This window comes from Urocampus carinirostris, chromosome 3 (genome assembly GCF_059441175.1).
Source record: "Urocampus carinirostris isolate Australia breed hairy pipefish chromosome 3, RoL_Ucar_1.0, whole genome shotgun sequence".
In the NCBI taxonomy this organism is placed as follows: Eukaryota; Metazoa; Chordata; class Actinopteri; order Syngnathiformes; family Syngnathidae; genus Urocampus; species Urocampus carinirostris.
This window is the reverse complement of record NC_142351.1, coordinates 64,486,028-64,504,056: the sequence shown is the minus strand read 5'-3', so window position 1 is coordinate 64,504,056 and position 18,029 is coordinate 64,486,028. Positions and strand designations below refer to the sequence as shown.

General features: G+C 40.3%; 1 protein-coding gene across 2 annotated transcripts in view; it reads right to left on the bottom strand.

Moving 5' to 3' along the window:
* LOC148370451 (myosin-binding protein H-like) overlaps positions 1-18,029 on the bottom strand; it is a 195,285-nt gene that overhangs the window by 50,923 nt on the left and 126,333 nt on the right. For both annotated transcript variants that reach the window (XM_088332979.1, XM_088332980.1), the window contains 10 exons: positions 16,790-17,519; positions 12,662-13,111; positions 10,509-10,550; positions 9,061-9,386; positions 7,329-7,408; positions 7,185-7,208; positions 6,959-7,036; positions 6,530-6,613; positions 1,072-1,180; positions 871-992 (listed from right to left, as the gene is read on the bottom strand). In XM_088332979.1, the coding sequence (XP_088189105.1) occupies positions 871-992; positions 1,072-1,180; positions 6,530-6,613; positions 6,959-7,036; positions 7,185-7,208; positions 7,329-7,408; positions 9,061-9,386; positions 10,509-10,550; positions 12,662-13,111; positions 16,790-17,519 (2,045 nt within the window). The remainder of the gene's footprint in view (positions 1-870; positions 993-1,071; positions 1,181-6,529; positions 6,614-6,958; positions 7,037-7,184; positions 7,209-7,328; positions 7,409-9,060; positions 9,387-10,508; positions 10,551-12,661; positions 13,112-16,789; positions 17,520-18,029) is intronic.

Sequence of the window (18,029 nt, the reverse complement as noted above, 5' to 3'; positions counted from 1 at the left end):
TCGCAGATCTAAAAAATAATAATAATAAAATAAAAAAAATAAAATAATATATATATATATATATATATATATATACATTATTATTTTTTTAATGCATTTTTGAAGGGGCGTCGCTACTTCGCGGATTTTCACTTTTCGCGGGTGGTTTTTGGTCTCCATTAACCGCGATAACCGAGGGATTACTGTAGCATAAAGAAAATACAAAATATACCACCTATTTTACGAAGCACATCAGATTCTGAACTGAATAAAGAGAAAGCAAGGAATTGTGGGAGGTTGTTCAGCCAATAGCAAAACTGTATTCTTAAGATGCTGTGACGCAGACCAGTATTTTGAATAACTTCGACCAATAGTACACAGGTATCTTAGAGACGTAACTCATTGTACACATGAAGAATGCAAAGTTTGAATTCCTTTTTGTGAAATAATTTGTTGTTGATGTTGTAATGTTGGGAAAATACTGTAAAGAGGGGCAGAGAAAACATCTTACTCCACACTATAATGTTAAAGAAGAGTAATACAGGCGCGTATCCAGTGGGTCTACTGTATTTAAGGTATGAGGAATATTTTTCTATGAAAAAAGAGAATAAGAATGTTTCAGCAAAAAGTTATTAATCAGAGGAAACATTTTGGATGTCATTGTGTTATTAAAGTTTAAATGGTCTTTCTTTGCATTTTATTTATGCATTTCTATTTCTGATGAGTTATGAAACTGTGTAATATTTAATTAACAACGTAAACACTTAAATGGGTAATTTTATTTGGCAAGATTAAAAAAACGCAGGATTATTGTAACTTCACCAAAGCAAAAAAGAACAACGGAGAATGTTGACTGGTTTGTAAATCTGAGCAACAAGTAATGTTTCTCACCCAGCTTTTTTTCTTCTTCTTCTTGGCCTCCTGGTCCTTTAAGCTGCCGACACTTGACATGCTGGTCAGGCTGTTGAGGCTGGAGATGCTCTCACAAGAGTTCTGGCGACGGATACGCAAATCTGAGGAAAAACACGGTGACACTTCACCATCAGCAAGAAGCTCAACCTGTGAGAGAAAAATCAGAAGTTTTTCCGCCACCGTTATCATTATCGGGGTGGTTTAAGGCCACGTGAATGTCGGCCTGCACTTCAGCGTGTTTGGCTTTCAGGGCTTCGATGGTCTCCCGCAACTCAATCAGCTCAGTGTCCTGTAAAGAAAAAGGAAAAAACAATTTTTTCTAGGATGATACTCTGAAGCCCCCATCTTAATATGAAAGTTTATTGTTAGAGCAGCCCATGCGAGTTTGATAGAGTTGCTACTTCAGTGCTAATTAGTTAGGCATATCTCAACATTGGGAATTATTCACCGGCTAATGCAGCCACAATTACAGTGCACGCATGTTCAAAAAAAAAAGAAAGATTCAGATTCAGATCTACTTTATTGTCATTCTAGTACACGTGTATACAGAACGAAATGTCGATACATCTGACCCGCACAGTTTCCTTGAATGTACAGATATAAATAAAAGTTGTATTGTATTATGGCTACGTATAGTATTTTACCATAGTGCCGATAGTGCAAGAGGAGTAGCTAACCAGATGTGCAAAATGGGCAGTCAGGTTAACAAGTCAGGTAAACAATAACATTAACACTGTAACAATAACGCTGTAAGTACAATAGTGCAGAGAGCAAATGTGCAAGGAGTGGCAAGCTATAAAGAACTGCCAGTAGTGCAAAAAGTCAGATTAGCAGCCGTTTAGATTTAGGTTAACTATATGTTAGATTGACCATTTAACAGTCTAATGGCCAGGGGGACTAGATTACTGCGGAACCTGGTGGTCCTGCACCGCACACTGCAGTACCTCTTCCCAGAGGCTAGCAGAGTGAACAGTCCATGATGGGGGTGAGAGGGGTCCCCGATAATGTTCTTAGCATGGGATAGGCAGCGCTTCTGGCCAATGTCCTGAATGGAGGGAAGTGTAGTCCCGATTATTTTCTCTGCTGTCCTCGTTACCCTCCTCACACTACCCCAGTCGGTAGCGCTGCAGCCTCCACACCACAGAGATACAGCTGGTCAGGATACTCTCTATGGTGCCCCTGTAGAATGCGATGAGGGTAGGTCGGGGCAGGTGGGCTCTCCTCATCCTCCGCAGGAAGTACAGGCGCTGCTGTGCTCTCTTAACCAGTGATGCAGTGTTCACGGACCAGGTGAGTTTGTTTGTAATGTGCACCCCTGGGAACTTGATACTGCTGACAACCTCCACAGCCTTGTTGTTGATGCAAAGTGGGGCATGGTTGGGCTGGTTTTTCCTAAAGTCGACAATGATCTCTTTAGTTTTGTCAACATTCAGGACCAGGCTGTTGTCCCTGCACCAGCCCACCAACTGCTCCACCTCCTCTCTGTAGGCCAGGTCGTTGTCGTCCCTGATGAGGCCCACCACTGTTGTGTCGTCAGCATACTTCACGATGTGGTTTGTGGCGGACCTAGGGGCGCAGTCGTGTGTCATCAAGGTGAACAGCAAGGGGCTCAGGACACAGCCTTGGGGGGAGCCCGTGCTGAGGTAGATGACATCTGAGATGTTCTGACCTATCCGCACTGATTGGGGTCTGTCACTGAGGAAGTCCAGCAGCCAGTTCCGCAGGGGGGTGTTGAAACCCAGGAGTCTCATTTTGTCTACCAGATGTTGTGGGATGATGGTGTTGAATGCTGAACTGAAGTCCAGGAACAGCATCCGCACATGGGTGTTCTTCTCCTCTAGGTGTGCCAGGCTCAGGTGAAGCGCAGAGGAGATGGCATCCCTGGTGGAGCGGTTTGTCCGGTAGGCAAACTGAAAGGGGTCGAATGAGGAGGGGAGACTGGAGGTGATGTGCTCTTTAACCAGTCTCTCAAAGCACTTCATTATGATAGGAGTCAGTGCAACGGGCCGGTAATCGTTGAATGATAAGATCTGGGGTTTCTTTGGCACTGGGATGATGTTGGCAATTTTGAAGCATGATGGTACTTTGGCTTGGTCTAGCGAGGTGTTGAAAATGTCTGTTAGTACACAAGCCAGCTGATCGGCGCACTCCCTAAGTATCCGCCCCGGAATGTTGTCCGGGCCTGGAGCCTTCCTTGTGTTGACCCTTCTCAGGGTCTTCCTCACGTCAGTTGAGTCCAGGTGGAGTGCTCTTTCGTCCTGATTTGGAACCGCTTTCGCTGCAGGGGTGCCATTTTGTGCCTCGAACCTTCCAAAGAATTTGTTGAGGTCATTCAGAAAGTCCATGCTAGTGTCCTGCACTGGGGCGGTGGTTGGCTTGTATTTGGTGATGGCCTGAATGCCTTTCCACATATCCCTGGTGTTGGTTGTACTGAGGAAACGTTCCTGGATTTTTTGACTGTGCGTTCGCTTTGCTAGTCTGATAGCACGGTTCAGGTTAGCCCTCGCTGATCTCAGCGCCTCCTTGTCACCAGATTTAAAGGCAAGGTTCCGTACTTTTAGTTGTTTGCGTATTTCAGCAGTCATCCAGGGCTTCTGATTGGCACGGGTGCATATAGTTTTGGTATTGCTGACGTCTTCTGCGCATTTACTGATGTAGGCTGACACAGAAATGGCGTACTCATCTATATTTATTTTGTTGTTGTAAGTGGCAGCCAATTTAAACATGTCCCAATCAGTGCAATCAAAGCAGTCCTGTAGTGCCTCCATATATATATATATATATATATATATATATATATATATATATACATATACATATATGTGTGTGCGTGTGTGTGTTTTGAAACCGAAAGTATGTAACGTAGGGAAATGAAGAAAGAGAAAAAAAAAAGAGAAACTGGAGAGAGAGAGAGAGATGAAGAGACAGAGAGACAGAGGGAAAGTCATAGACACAGGGAAAAATAGAGCGAGAGAGACAGACAGAGAGAGAAAGGTAGAAACAAAGACAACCATGGACAGAAGGACAAAGAGCCAGACATAGAGACAAACTGGGACAGAGATAGAAGTGGACAGAAAAAGAGAAACATAGAAAGACAGCATGAGAAAGAGACATAAATACATAAAAGAGAGACGGATATACAAAGAAGGACAGTGAGAGACAGAGACAGACAGGTAGAAAGACAAAGACAGAGAGACACCGACACAGGTAGAGACAGAGAGAGATACATAACAAGAAAAAATGACAGGAACAGAAAGACAGAGGGAGAGATAAAGACACGGGGAAAAGAAAGACATACAGAGAAAGAAAGGTAGGAACAGAGACAACTATGGACAGAAATGCAGAAAAACAGGAACAGAGAAAGATACCGGGACAGAGAGAGACAGATGGAGATATATAGACAGAGAGAATAAGAGAGAGACAGAAACAAAAAAAAGAGTCCAGAGCCAGAGAAACAGATTATCAGATTAGATTTTTCGACTCACCAACTGTCTTTCTTATTATTCTTATTATTTTATTTACCTTATTTTCCGGACCATACAGTAAGTCGCAGTTCTTTCCATAGTTTGGCCGGGGAGCGACTTCTACTCCGGTACGACTTATTTGTGAAATTATTACCACATAATGATATCATTGAGTTTTAATTTTTGAGCACTGGTACTGTATATCACTTCACATGTTATTTTCACACCAAACCGCAAGAGGGCGCCCTAGTCCTGTGTTGACAATTTTAACCTTGACCGCTACGTAAAACCGTCAGCTATCGCATCGTGTACCTCAAGGACAGGGGTGTCAAACTCATTTTAACTCGGGGGCCACACGATAGAACAATCATTCTGTCGGGGGCCGGACTAGTAGATGAAAGAGAGAAAAGAAAAAAGAGGGATAAAGAAAAAGAGAGAGCGTGAGAAACAAAAGATAAAAAGTCATGAGAGAGAGAGAGAGGGAATGGGTGAAAAGGGGTGGAAGAGAGAGAGAGAGAGAGAGAGAGAGAGAGGGAGAAAAGGGGTGGAAGAGAGAGAGAGAGAGAGTGGGAGAAAAGGGGTGGAAGAAAGAGGGACAGAGAAAGAGAGAGTGGGAGAAAAAGGGGTGGAAGAGAGAGAGAGAGTGGGAGAAAAAGGGGTGGAAGAGAGAGAGAGAGAGAGTGGGAGAAAAAGGGTGGAAGAGAGAGCGACAGAGAGAGAGAGAGTGGGAGAAAAGGGGTGGAAGAGAGAGAGAGAGAGGGAAAAAAGGGGTGGAAGAGAGAGAGGGACAGAGAGAGAGGGAACAAAGGGGTGAAAGAGAGAGAGAGGGAAAAAAGGGGTGGAAGAGAGAGAGAGAGAGAGAGAGAGAGAGAGAGAGTGGGAGAAAAAGAGGTGGGAGAGAGAGAGAGAGTGGGAGAAAAGGGGTGGAAGAGAGAGAGAGAGAGTGGGAGAAAAGGGGTGGGAGAGAGAGAGAGAGAGAGAGTGGGAGAAAAGGGGTGGAAGAGAGAGAGACAGAGAGAGAGAGACACACAGAGACAGAGACAGAGACAGAGAGAGAGAAATACAAGTAGAGTGTCTTTGTTCGAGGCACCTGGCTTTGGCAACATCAAGTTGACATATTCCAACCTGCAACTCGTTTTCCTCATGCGCTTCTTTGAGCGTTGTCTCGCGGGCCGGATTCAATCCCTTAGCGGGCCTGATCTGGCCCGCGGGCCGCCTCTTTGACACCTGTGCTCTAGGAGCTAATGGACAGTAGGTTGTTTACGGGTGAAAGTGACACCGAGGATGAAGATTTGTTTGAATTTAGTGATTTGGAGTGAAGCTGATAGCGTCTCTAAGATATGCTCGTACGTGTAATGTTAATATACCGTGTTTTCTATTTCAATTTTATCTTGCCTTTTAAGATGACATTATGTTTTTGGCGTTGGATTTTATCAAATAAATTTCACCCAGCAATAGAACTTAAGAGTTATTTTTTTTCCTTCTTAATTATGCATTATTTGTCTGGTGCGACTCCGGAGAGACTTATAGTCCCGAAAATACAGTACTTATTACTGATTTACTACTTTTATACTCTTTCTTTTTGTATCTTATTTTGGATATGAAAAAAATATTTTTGAGAACAGATATGTTTTTTAAGTTAGACTTTTTCATGTGGTCAACTTAATGCAGCCCAACCTCAGCTGCACCCTAGCTCCGGCGGCCCTCAAACAAATTGTGTTTGCGACCTGTGCTTTAAGGGAAGGCACCCGCTTATTTTGTACTTAAGTCACACGGTGAGCTTTTTAAACTTTCTCCACAAGGTTAAAGAGTGCAAACTCCTGGCTCGACCGCACAGGTCAGTGCGCTGGCACGACAACAAAAGCAGGTTGCGAGGCGGTCTAGACCGGCCTTTGAGCGTAACCAACAAAGCGTGAAAGGCCGCGAGAGACTCCTCATATTCAAACACATGCCTGCTCCCGTTGCTTTATTCACACTCAGCGTTATACGGGAAACGTCGGAATGCAAACTGATTAAAGCTTCGCTGAGCTTCCCTGACCCTTTGTTTTCGGGCTCCGATGATCCCAAATCACGTTTCGAGCATCTAATTGAAGTGACCTTGCAAAAGTGCTTATCCGGCGGGCCTCAAACAGAACTGAATTTTGAGTTTGTGTTTTTTTTGTGTCGTAGGCTACCTTCTGTTCATGGCTTAATGACAGAGTCTGCAGTCTGGTCGTCATCAGGGCAAGGCTTTGCTCAAAGGCGGCTACCAGATTTGCCTGTTTAAAAGTAAAAAGGACAACAAACACATTTGAGATGAGAATATGCAATTTATGAAATACTGTAGATCAGTGGCCTCAAAATGATATAAGCTGAGGGCCACTGGAGCAAGGGTTTGGGTAAGGTCGGCCAAGTGGGGTGTTCCAATCTCCCCCCCCCCCCCTTTTTTTTTCTTCTTCTTAATTTTCTCCCTTTAAACAGTAATAAGATGCAGCTTGGTCACTTTGAGCCGCATAAAGAAAAGAGCCCATGAAGTAAAGGGAGACTGATCTGTTGCAACTAATAAATTATAATTACTATTTTGTAAATAAAAAACGATTCCTATTTATCTTGAGGGAACCTACATTGGCTGAAAGCTGCGTAGTCAAGTTGGACACCTTTTCCTGAGAAGACTCCAGTTCCCTCCTCAGCTTCCGGATTTGCTGCAAGGAAAAAAATGTTGAATGCATTTCACAGCAGCAAAATTGCAAAAAAAAAAATAAAAATAAAATAAAGGAAATAATAAAGTCAATGATCCTTTCACAAGACAAGAGATCAGGAAAGTGACAGAGTAGCAGAAACAAAACGCACCTCTCCTTGTATCCTTTCCTCTGCCTTTGGATGTAGCGGGAAGAAAATATTGAAAAGTTATAGAAGGTAAAGAACATCCTTGAGGGAAGGAAAAGAGGAAAAGGAGAAGATAAAAAAGAAAAGGAGAGAGAAATGTTGAGCTACCTGTGACTGAATGGCGTTCCCACTCACTGAGGAATAGCTTGACGAGGCGTTGGATGCCAATGAAATTATGGACCCGTGAACTAGAGGAAATAAAAGCAAATTGAGACGAACATGAAGCCACATTTGTATTTGAAAAAAGAAGAGATGCCCCGAAAATATGTCTGCCGAAACTCAGCAATAGTGCATTTCCACTTTCAGTTTAACAATCTTAACGTTCCTGTAATATTCGTGTAAAATCCCAATCCAAGACGTAAATTGAATGTTGTTCTTGAACTGTTTGAAGAATATGGAGGGTTTTGGTCTCTTTTAAAAGTTTACACTCTGAAAAAAAAAACACTGCAAGTGCTACTAACAATAATTAATCTGAGTTGGGACACAGAAATGGAAGGTTTTTATTCTCGCCTGATTTTTTATTTTTTTTTGCAATTACATGCCTGCAGAAAAATGGAGCATGGGACAATAGAATGAAGCTTTAACTGATCCCAGGTCAAATTTGATCACAATCTGAAAAAACTAAACATTGTATTTTACACATTTATCTAAAGGTATATAAAAGCGTTTCCAAAACTGGCCATTTGGAAACGACCAGTTCACAGCCCTAAAACCTTTGCAACCGTGTACTTAACTTTGGCCAATTTTTAGACATAGTGAAGGAATTGTAAATGTTTGACTTCTCTTTCCAGAAGTTAACCACTGGTTATGCACACCAGCGCTTGATAATCACGCATAAAAATGAATCCCGGGTTGCATTTACGCATGTATATTTTCGGCTCTGATTTAAATACACCCGGTAAGATATGTAAATTATGTTTAGAATTTCATTGGCTAACCAATGTGTCATTCATCATTCGAGACAGTCACTACTGGCTGATTAGAGCACACAGGCCATTATAGGCTATCGCAGGCTAAGGACCGTGGAAAAAAGCTTGCATTTGGCTTGGAGTGTTGTCAATCAAAATTTCAGAAGCTAACGGCTAATTGGAAATCATCTGATGAGTCAGTTTATTTTTAAATGGGAAGTATGGAGCCAAACAGACAGAATATAACAAGGATCGTTTAAGGATGCAGGAATGCTTTTAGGTGGATTTTTATCGTGTGTTTTGGAGTAAATATTTTACACAGTTGGATTCACTGGACTCTCATAATTGTAATTACACCATGTTTGAGGTCATCAGCTGAATTTTAGAGCATGCTATTGGTAGCAAAACTGGCTTTATAGTTTTTGGGTATCTTGATTCAGACTGATCGTCATGTTTCTGGGATTTGTATGTTATGAAATGATCATCATATCTTGAATCCCAAGAGTTTATCCTTTCCAATAATATGTGGCAGGACGTATTTCAGCTGGCCATCAGAACATAAATTAACATTATGACATCAAGTTTCACCACTAAAATGAATTATAAGCAAACAATTAACATAATAACCACAAAAAGGCACCCGAAGACCATTCTATATGTTTCTTAAAGGCATAACAATTACTATATGGAGTATAACTTTCTTGTAACTATGCATTTCCAATTTTATCCACTGTAATTTCCAGTATATACGGCGCAATGGATTGCTAGCTGCACTTTTAAATTTCTGGGGTTTTTAAGTACACCTTATAGTCCAGAAAACACGGCAATTAATCTCAGTTTTTCTCTTTTGGCTAATCGTAACCACATTTTCAGTTTCGACCCCAAATTTTTATTTCGAAGCATCCCTAGATAACATCTCTATGTTGTCCTACCCTCATCATTTAGCTCCTTGTCCTTCAAAGATCCCGAGCGGACCATCCCCAAACTGCGAGGACGCTCTGAAAGGGATAAGGTACTTCCCAAGGGCGAGGCCTCATAAAGCTCCACTGAAGCGTCCTGCGTGGGGATGCTGTTAGATCGGGTCATCCTGGAAGGTCCTCCGAGCGGACTGGAGATGCCTGTATTGCGGGCCAAGGTAGTAGGCGAGGACGAAAGTATTGGAAGCGCCAGAGAATCGCTCATGCTCAGGATGGAGTGAGAATGTCGCCTCTCTCCTTTTTCTTTGACGTCTAACTCCACATGAGAATTGCTGCAGAAACTAGGAAAAGGAACATTGGTGAGTTGCAAAAACGTTTGAGAATCCATTTTTAAAAAAATTTTTTACCATTATATTTACTAAATTAAATGTTAAGGACACTTTTTAAAAAAACAACAACTGTTTTTTTTAAAGTACCAGTGAGTAATATTTGAACACTAGATGGAAATCAATGCCACAGAGCACATTGTAACAGCAAGTCGCCAGAAGAACATGGCAGATTCCACTTTGAAAAATGAATTCTAAAAAATAATATTGATTGGATAGTTCATGTATTTTTGCCTAGTATTCAAATGTACATTGTTTTTTTTTTACTGAATGAAAGTTTTTGTACCACTAGGAGGCACTACATATTACACAATGTCCCTTTAAGATCTGTCTGGCTCATCTCATTCCTGAAGAGCTGGATGACGCTGTACACCGAAAAACAACGTCGATCAGATTATGAAGGTGCTGTATTTGAGTCAGATCAGGAGGCTTCTTGTTTCTCTGTTTCATGTGGGGGAGTAAATTCCTACCCGAAAAAAAAAAAAAGCCCGGAGAGGGAGGGGAATAAAAGATCAATTTGCTTTAATTTTAAAGAAAGAAATTTGGTATATTAATAAACAAATATGGAAATAAAAAATAGGTGTACACATAAATGTCTGTATATATATTCATTCTTAAATACGTATTAGAAAAATAGTATATCTTTTCTGCATTGCAAAAGTATCGAATTGAGACTTTGTACCGAAAGATACAACAATTCAAATAAAATCAATATTTTTTTTGCCTCCTGGCTCAGCTGCTCAGACAAGTTTTTTTAGCATAATGAAAAAGGTTTGCCCACCCCTGGGATTGCGTCTCAGGTGCAAACACCTGCATTAGCAGCTAGCATCCTTTTTACAAGCATTAGTGAAGCAAACGTTTTAAAAAATGACCACATATCAAAGCTATGCATATCTTGTAACAATAACCATACATCATTTATTTCTTATTATCAATGTAATCCACTTCAAATGTTCGATAAAATCAAAAATTTAGTTTTCATGTATGTAGTGGGTATTTGGGAAAAAAAATCACAACTTTGATGTTTAATTTTATTCTATTGCAAAAAAGCACTCATGAAAACATGTTTTATTTTACCTTAAACCTTTCTTTGGCAGAGTATTTCTGTCCCTCTGAGAACTGCGGGGATCAAAAAAATAACAATGTTTACTGAGGCAAGCACAGATGAAACCATAATACTTTTGTTGGGTTTTAAATAAATAATTCTGACTTTTATGAAGTCTTAAAAGTGGTTTAATTTTTATTCCGGTGTCATTATCTTCTTCCCACCCCTGCATGCCCCCACAACTCAACTCTACCAGCTGAAGTCATTTGGTATAGGATTGGAAAGTAAATGATTGGGTAGATGACAGTGCAGTTCTAATTCAAACCACTAGATGAGGCATGTCAAACATATGCCCAGAGTGCCAGATCCAGCGGATGATTCTATTCGGCCATCAAAACAGAAGTGATTCTCTAGGCCATTTATATCAAAAGTTATGATTTTTTAAATAAATGAAAACCAAATGCTTCCTCAGGCCGTTAGAGGGCGGTAAAGGAAATACTACCAGCTTTAGTAGGCCAATAATAAAACCTTTACAATGTAAATTTAGGCAACATGATAATTTATGTTTTAGAAAATAAAACATGAAAGTGGCACTTGAATTTATTTACTTAACACTTTCGAAAGAGACTGTACCAGAGATTTTTTTCAACTAAAAAGGTGTACCTTGGCTCAAAAAGGTTAAAAAACACTGGTGTTAATAATAAAGCATAATACAAAAAATTAAAGCTTAACAGTTTGAGTTTAAATTATTTTAGTTATCCGGCGCCGAGCCAAATTGAGTTAAACATCCCTGCGTTAGATAGAGTTACATACACAGGATTTTTACACCTTTTTAAATCGATTGTTCTCAGCTCAGGGATGCTGCTGGAAATGTGAATTTCCCTTCGGGGATGAACAAAGTATCTATCTATCTATCTATCTAATGGCCAAATTCAAGCACAATTGTTCTGTTTTTCCAGTGCCTTCAAAGGAAGAAATCCAGCACAGAGCAAAAAAAAAAACAACGTTTTTTTTTTGTTGTTGTTGACTTTAATGACTAAAATAAAGTCGACATCTTGCTGCTATCACAATTATTTGTACTATTTTTACTTGTTCCTATCTCAGATATTTTTGTGTAAATGGGCTGCTATGAACTGACATGAATTCTGCCATTTTGTTCAACAATGCACGTGAAGTTTGGCTACGTCTCACTTGTTTACAAACACAGAAAGGGCTCTATAGGTGTTGGGTAATAATTGAGTTTAATATGGGAGACAAAAAAAAAAGAAAGATAGTACTGTATGTATAAAAAGCAGAAAAACTTGCCACTTTTGGGCTCATTTTAATAAAATTAATTGCTCTGAAGCAGAGTGCATTCAATATTTCAATCTTAGAGACTGCTGAGCTTTTCCTCTTTGTTTTATTTATTTTAGTTATCATTTTTTTGCGTGTTTTTCAGAGCATCTGTGTCTAAAATAGTTAAAATAGAATAGTAAATAGTTGATTTTTTTTTGCATTTTATCATTTTTTTTACAGCACTGAAAAATGTATATTTTTAATTTTTATTTTACGGTTTCACATTTTCAGGGATTTTGTGTTGTTGTTCGACTTAAAATCTGTTCAGTGTGTAAAAAGCTAAGAATGTGTTGTATTTTCGAATTGTATTTTCTTATATCTGTGATTATTTTAAATTATATTTGATCTGTTTTTTTAGGGTTATATGAAATTACTGATTAAAAATAATCTGGTGCATAATTTTAATGATTATTGATAATATATTAGTTAAAAAAAATATGAGGAGACGTAATAGCTTGCACTTCTTAGCCGGTTTTGTAAATAGAGCTGTTCTCTTGGGTAAACTCATTAGGGGGCGGTGACGCCTCACATAAAAATGCCACCAGAGCAGGTGTGTTGGCATCATTTTTACATGATTATTTTTTTTAAAAAGTGTAATTTCTTGCGTGGTCTCTAGAGTCAGACTGCCAAGAATCATGGCGGTCACAACAATTTCAAGTATTTGCAAGCACTTCTCCCTAAATTCAAGCATTTTCCTGACCTTGAAAACAACATTAAAATTCAAGCATTTTCAAGGATTTCAAGCAACCGTACGAACACTGCATACAGGAATAACTCAGAGATTACATAATAACAGTAAGAACTGCCTGCCATTTCATCCAGGAGCAGCGTGTAATTTGTTTATTCTCACCTATCCGCCTCTGTCATAGACACTTTACTCTTAGAGCTCCAGCTCGCCGGAGGTCTCCTGTCTTCTTGATGATCCTTGTCTTTTGACTCGTTGTCGCCTCTCAGGGACTTTTCCCGTTTTTTCTGCGGGAGTTCTGAAGCCACGGTCATCTGGAGAGGCAGTGACTCCATGCTGCAATGCAGACTGGACATGCGAGGGTAAAGCAGGGGAGACGTGTTCCCGGTGCTGCACTCCACCCCAAGAGAAGTGGTCTGCCGGGGTCCGAGTCCGATTCCCGAGCTCTGGAAACAGGTTGAAGTGTTGACGTGGAGGAGGGTGCCTCTGGAGCTGGCCTGCTCTTGGATTTTGGAGTAAGGAGGAGTCTTTGGAGGTAAATGGTTCTGAGCTCCAACCATTTCCTGGTTGTTGGAAACTGACGACGGTTTCATTAGGCTGCGGGAACTGGAAAGCCTACGGACAAAAAAACACATTTTTCACAATTGTTGTACAGCAGACACTGGGATATGACATTAATCCATTCTGAGGTAGGGATTGTAGTGTGAAATGCTGTGTGGGGGGAATCGAAACCTTTGGTAATAAGCTCCGAAGTAGTAGCCCAGAAGAAAAACAAAATAGTACCGTAGTTTCCAGACTATAAGGCATACCTGAAAACCCCAAATTGGCCATAAAGTTGAAAAAGCGCCCTACAACCCGGTGCGCCTTATATACCGTAAAATACGGTGGATAAGATTGGGAAAGCATACACTATTTATACGTGTGCGTTTGATGTAATATAATTCATTGTTTGGTTGAATTGTCTTTTTAGCACTATCTAGCGGTGCCTTTAAGTCACTGCAGCTAAGTGCATAGTTATTTTGAAAAGCAGGAAGTTAATCTTTCAATGCGTATGAGACAGAAGACTGATAGCACACTATTTTCCAACGTCTTTGAGTGTTTGCAAATCTTATCATTTTCAGGTTACATTCGCTAGTAAGTTTGAATTACAATAGTAGCAAAGGCATCACACCGATACACCACGAGGTTTAACAGTTGAAAACATTCGCTGACTAAAGTCGCAAAACATTGTATGCAACAATAATCAAACCCGGGTTGCGGCTGTGAGTACACCAACACTCGGTAGCCTAGATGGTAGGGCGCCCGCTCCGAGACTGGGAAGTCGCTGGTTCAAGCCTCACTCACACAAGACTTACAACATTGGTACTCATTGCCTCCCTGCTTGGTGCTCAGCATTAAGGGTTGGAATTGGGGGGTTTGGTCACCTAATGGCTCCCAACACAGCAGTTGGGTCTAAAATGGCGGTGCCCTGTTTGGCTGCAGCTGCATCGGCTCGCTACAGTTTAACTGTACGGGTCAGGTCTATCGACATTTCATTCTGTGTGCATGGTTACAAAGAACGACAAGAAAAATAAATTATATTCTATTCTTCTACATTTATTTCACACACCTTATAGTATAGTGCACCTTATATATGAAACATAAATGACAAAAGACTATTTATGGGGTGTGTGCCTTATAATACAGTGCTCCTTATAGTGTGGACAGTACGGAATGTAGTAAGTACTACTTTTGTGTAATATACACTCACATGATTAAATAACCTTGTAAATAAATATACAAGAATAGGAAAAATGACATTTAATTTAACTTTGGTGTAATGTGACGACAATAGAGTTACTGGGTGGATTAAAAATTAAACTGATTTTATAACTTCAACTTTTGAAGATTATAATGCACTTTAAAATATTTCCTTGCTTTAAATGTTTCCTTATTTCCTTTAAAAAAACTGTAGTTCCACTGGGGATTGGTTACTGTAATGCAACCTAGCAAAGGAAGCCATTTGTGTGCCTTCTTCCTATTTCTTAATAATCACAAGTTTTGTTTCCCTGGTTATCATTTTTTGCTTCGCCTTTAGCATTAATGCCTTAGGATCCACAGCGAATAAATATAGGAAAAAAAACACAGTATTGTGTTTGCTCGCTTGCACTAACTCGCAAAGTCTTGACAAAGTACACGAGATTGAGATGAGAGTGAAGAGAAAGGCATGGTGGCAGTGAGTTCAGCTAGGAGCATTCCAGCATTTTGATGATGCAGTGATGTAAACCAATAGCATACCATTATTTTATATGACATTGACCAATAGCAAACAGGCACAACTACACACGTATGCACACAACAAAGTTTGAATTCTATGTTTTTGGCACGTGTGAACCTCATGTAAAATGGCACTACTGAGTTTGTTTTGACTTTGTTGTTTTAGGCACGGGAGCTGGGAAGACCATCTCAGTTATTCACATTTTTATTAATATAGAAAATATTGTGATTATTATTATTCTAATTTCCATAATTGAACTGTTGGCATGCGATAGTAGCCTCAGCTACTTACATATTTAGTATGCGATGATGGCTTTACTGACACACTGTAAGGCCACTATCGCTGGGAAAATGTTTGAATTAATTATTTGCTATAAGTGATTGTTTAAACAAACTAATAATGTAAAATCAATACTTATTACCATATTTTTCTTGGTAATAAGTAGTCGCAGTGTTGGCCGCGGATGCGACTTTACTCAGGTGAGACTTACATGTAAAATTATTAGCATATGATTACCGGGTACTCCCCTACTTACAGACAATCGAGTTACGAAAACGGTAGATACAAAAATTTTTTGGGGATGTTGAAAAATATCCGGACATTGCTGTTAGTTAGATTCTGTATTCTACGGGTCAGTACTGTAGTGCTTATTTCCTCCGTTACCGGCATTTGGCACTCTGAGAGCTCACCCAGCATCCACCCCGAAGAAGAAATCTGGCTTCGGCTTCCTAATTCATGTGTAAACATATTATACTATACTATACTATACTATACTATACTATACTATACTATACTATACTATACTATACTATACTATACTATACTATACTATACTATACTATACTATACTATACTATACTATACTATACTATACTATACTATATCTCCAGCGGGCTAAGAACTTTGACATTTGTATTGTTTAATATCTTGGGCATCCATTCAATACGGTTAGTGTAAAGAGTAAAGAAGAGGAGCCGTTTCTTTTGAAATGAAAGTGGAATAAGATAGCTTGATGCGCTTGAGAAAATGGTTGGATCGCTTTTTTTCGGCCACTCTCTTCCACGGAGAAGAAAGTCGCCTAACTCTTGAAGCTCATCGTCCAAAAGCAAGTTAAGCTCAACTTTATTTAACTTTAGAGAGCATATTATTTTATTAAATGTTTATTTTTTAGTACAAAATACAAGTTACTTATATAAGCCTTAAAAATACTTGTATAATTGTAACCACACATTTCATACTAAATATAGCACTGAATCAAATTACGAACAAATTCAACTGACGAACGATTGTCCGGAATGTATCTCGTTCGTAAGTAGGGCAGAGTTTGTATATCATTTTACATGTGTTTTACACTAAACCGAAAGAGGGCGCTCTAGGCCTGTTTTGATCATTTCAACCTTGCAGTATTGTGGCAAAAAATGTACCCCTTTCTTACCAATCCAGACTTTAACGTTCAGAAGAAAAGGCGTCATACCACCAAAGTCAATATTTTTAACTTGCTTAAAATGGATTTCTATACAAGGTGCAAATACTCTGTGCTTTATTGTTTTATTGCATTTCCTCCAAACATGAGATATGAAGTAATTTTAGTGACGTTTGCACAACTGACCTATGCAGGGCATTTCACGCTGGGGGAAATTTTTCACCACACTGGTAATTTATAAAAATAACTGAGAAGACTGAAAAAAATGGCACCCGAAAAGAAAATTATATTATGCAGAATACAAGCTTCAAATAGTGATCTATACTCCACGGAGACCTATAGTCCGGAGAATATGGTAATTGGTAATTTTTGGAAATTACCAATTAAGCTAATTAAGCTTAATTACCAATTAAGCTAAACTAATTAAGTGCACCTACTGTTTTCAAAATGTGAGACTTTTATATTTATCAATTATTGTCAGTAATGCAATTTTCGGATGAGGATAACGCTCTTACTCCACATCATAAAGTGAAAACGTCCTAAGGTGGGGTGTCACTGTATCCTGGGGGTCTAGTGTACCATTGTTTAGCTTTTGAAAATAACAGTTGAGCACCTGTGTGTGTTGGACAATGGTAGATCCGCGCCCTTGCTGCTGGGAGGTCTAAGCCCCTGCATCCTCCCTCCATTCTCCGAAGCCGTCTGCACTCGACCTGACTTTATGGAACCGCATCCGCACTCTGAGTCTGAAACCACAGCTTTTGCTTTGGCTTTCTCCTTCTCTCGGTCAGTCTGATTAACAGGACTCGGGATCCCCCGACCGATGGATTTGCTCAGTACTGCAGATCCGGGACCGATTCCGGTTTGATCTTTGAACTTGGAGTTCTGAAGAGAAGGTTTGACTGGGCCGAAGGACGCATCCGAGGCGCTGCTTACCGGTCGCGCCAAACTCGGCGGGGTCAGAGTCAAGGTACTGGTCTTTGCTGGGCGGGGCAAAGAGCGATACTGAAGGGAAGTCCTCGCATTTGGAGATAAAAATCCACTTTGATCGGAGTTGGACACATCCAGACTTGTTTTTCGTCCACTTGAGGCAGGTTTGACAGGAATACCAGTCGTCTTGACGACGCTAACAGCAGGTGAATTCCCATTTTGTGGGCCGGGCTTTTTGAAACCAAAGTTCCCTCCGGCGGATGGCCTTGCCAGACCCGAAGGAGGTTTACGTTGCTCGCAAGATCCAGTTCCGTTGCGCTGATCTTTACCCGCATCGGAAGAAGACCGTTGCAGACTAGAGTTTTTCACTGCTAGCCGAGATTTATCCGTCGGCTTTCCATTGGACTTCATTTGACCTGAAGAGAAGAAAATAAAGAGTAATATATTGTTTTACCGAACTATTTCACAGTGGTTAGCGCGTGTGCGGCACAGTTCTAAGGTCTTGGGAACCTCCTGTGTGGGTTCAAATCCAGCTACCGGACTTCCTGTGCGAAGTTTGTATGTTCTCCCTGTGCTTGCGTGGGTTTCCTCCGGGCACTCCGGTTTCCTCCCACATTCCAAGGACATGCATTTCAGGTGGATTGGCCGGTCCAAATTGTCTCTAGGTGTGAATGAGCGAGCGAGTTGTCTGTCCCTGTGTAGCCTGCGATTGGCTGGCAACCAGTTCAGGGTGTCCCCTGCCCACTGCCCGATGATTGCTGGGATGGGTTCCAGCACCCCCGCGACCCTACTGAGGATAAGCGGTGCAGCTAATGAGATGAGATGAGATATTGTTTTACTAAATTTATTTCACATTTTCCTTTCTTTATTGGGACTGTTTTTGGATAAAAATAAAATATTTGTAAGGAAGAAATAAACAAATACAT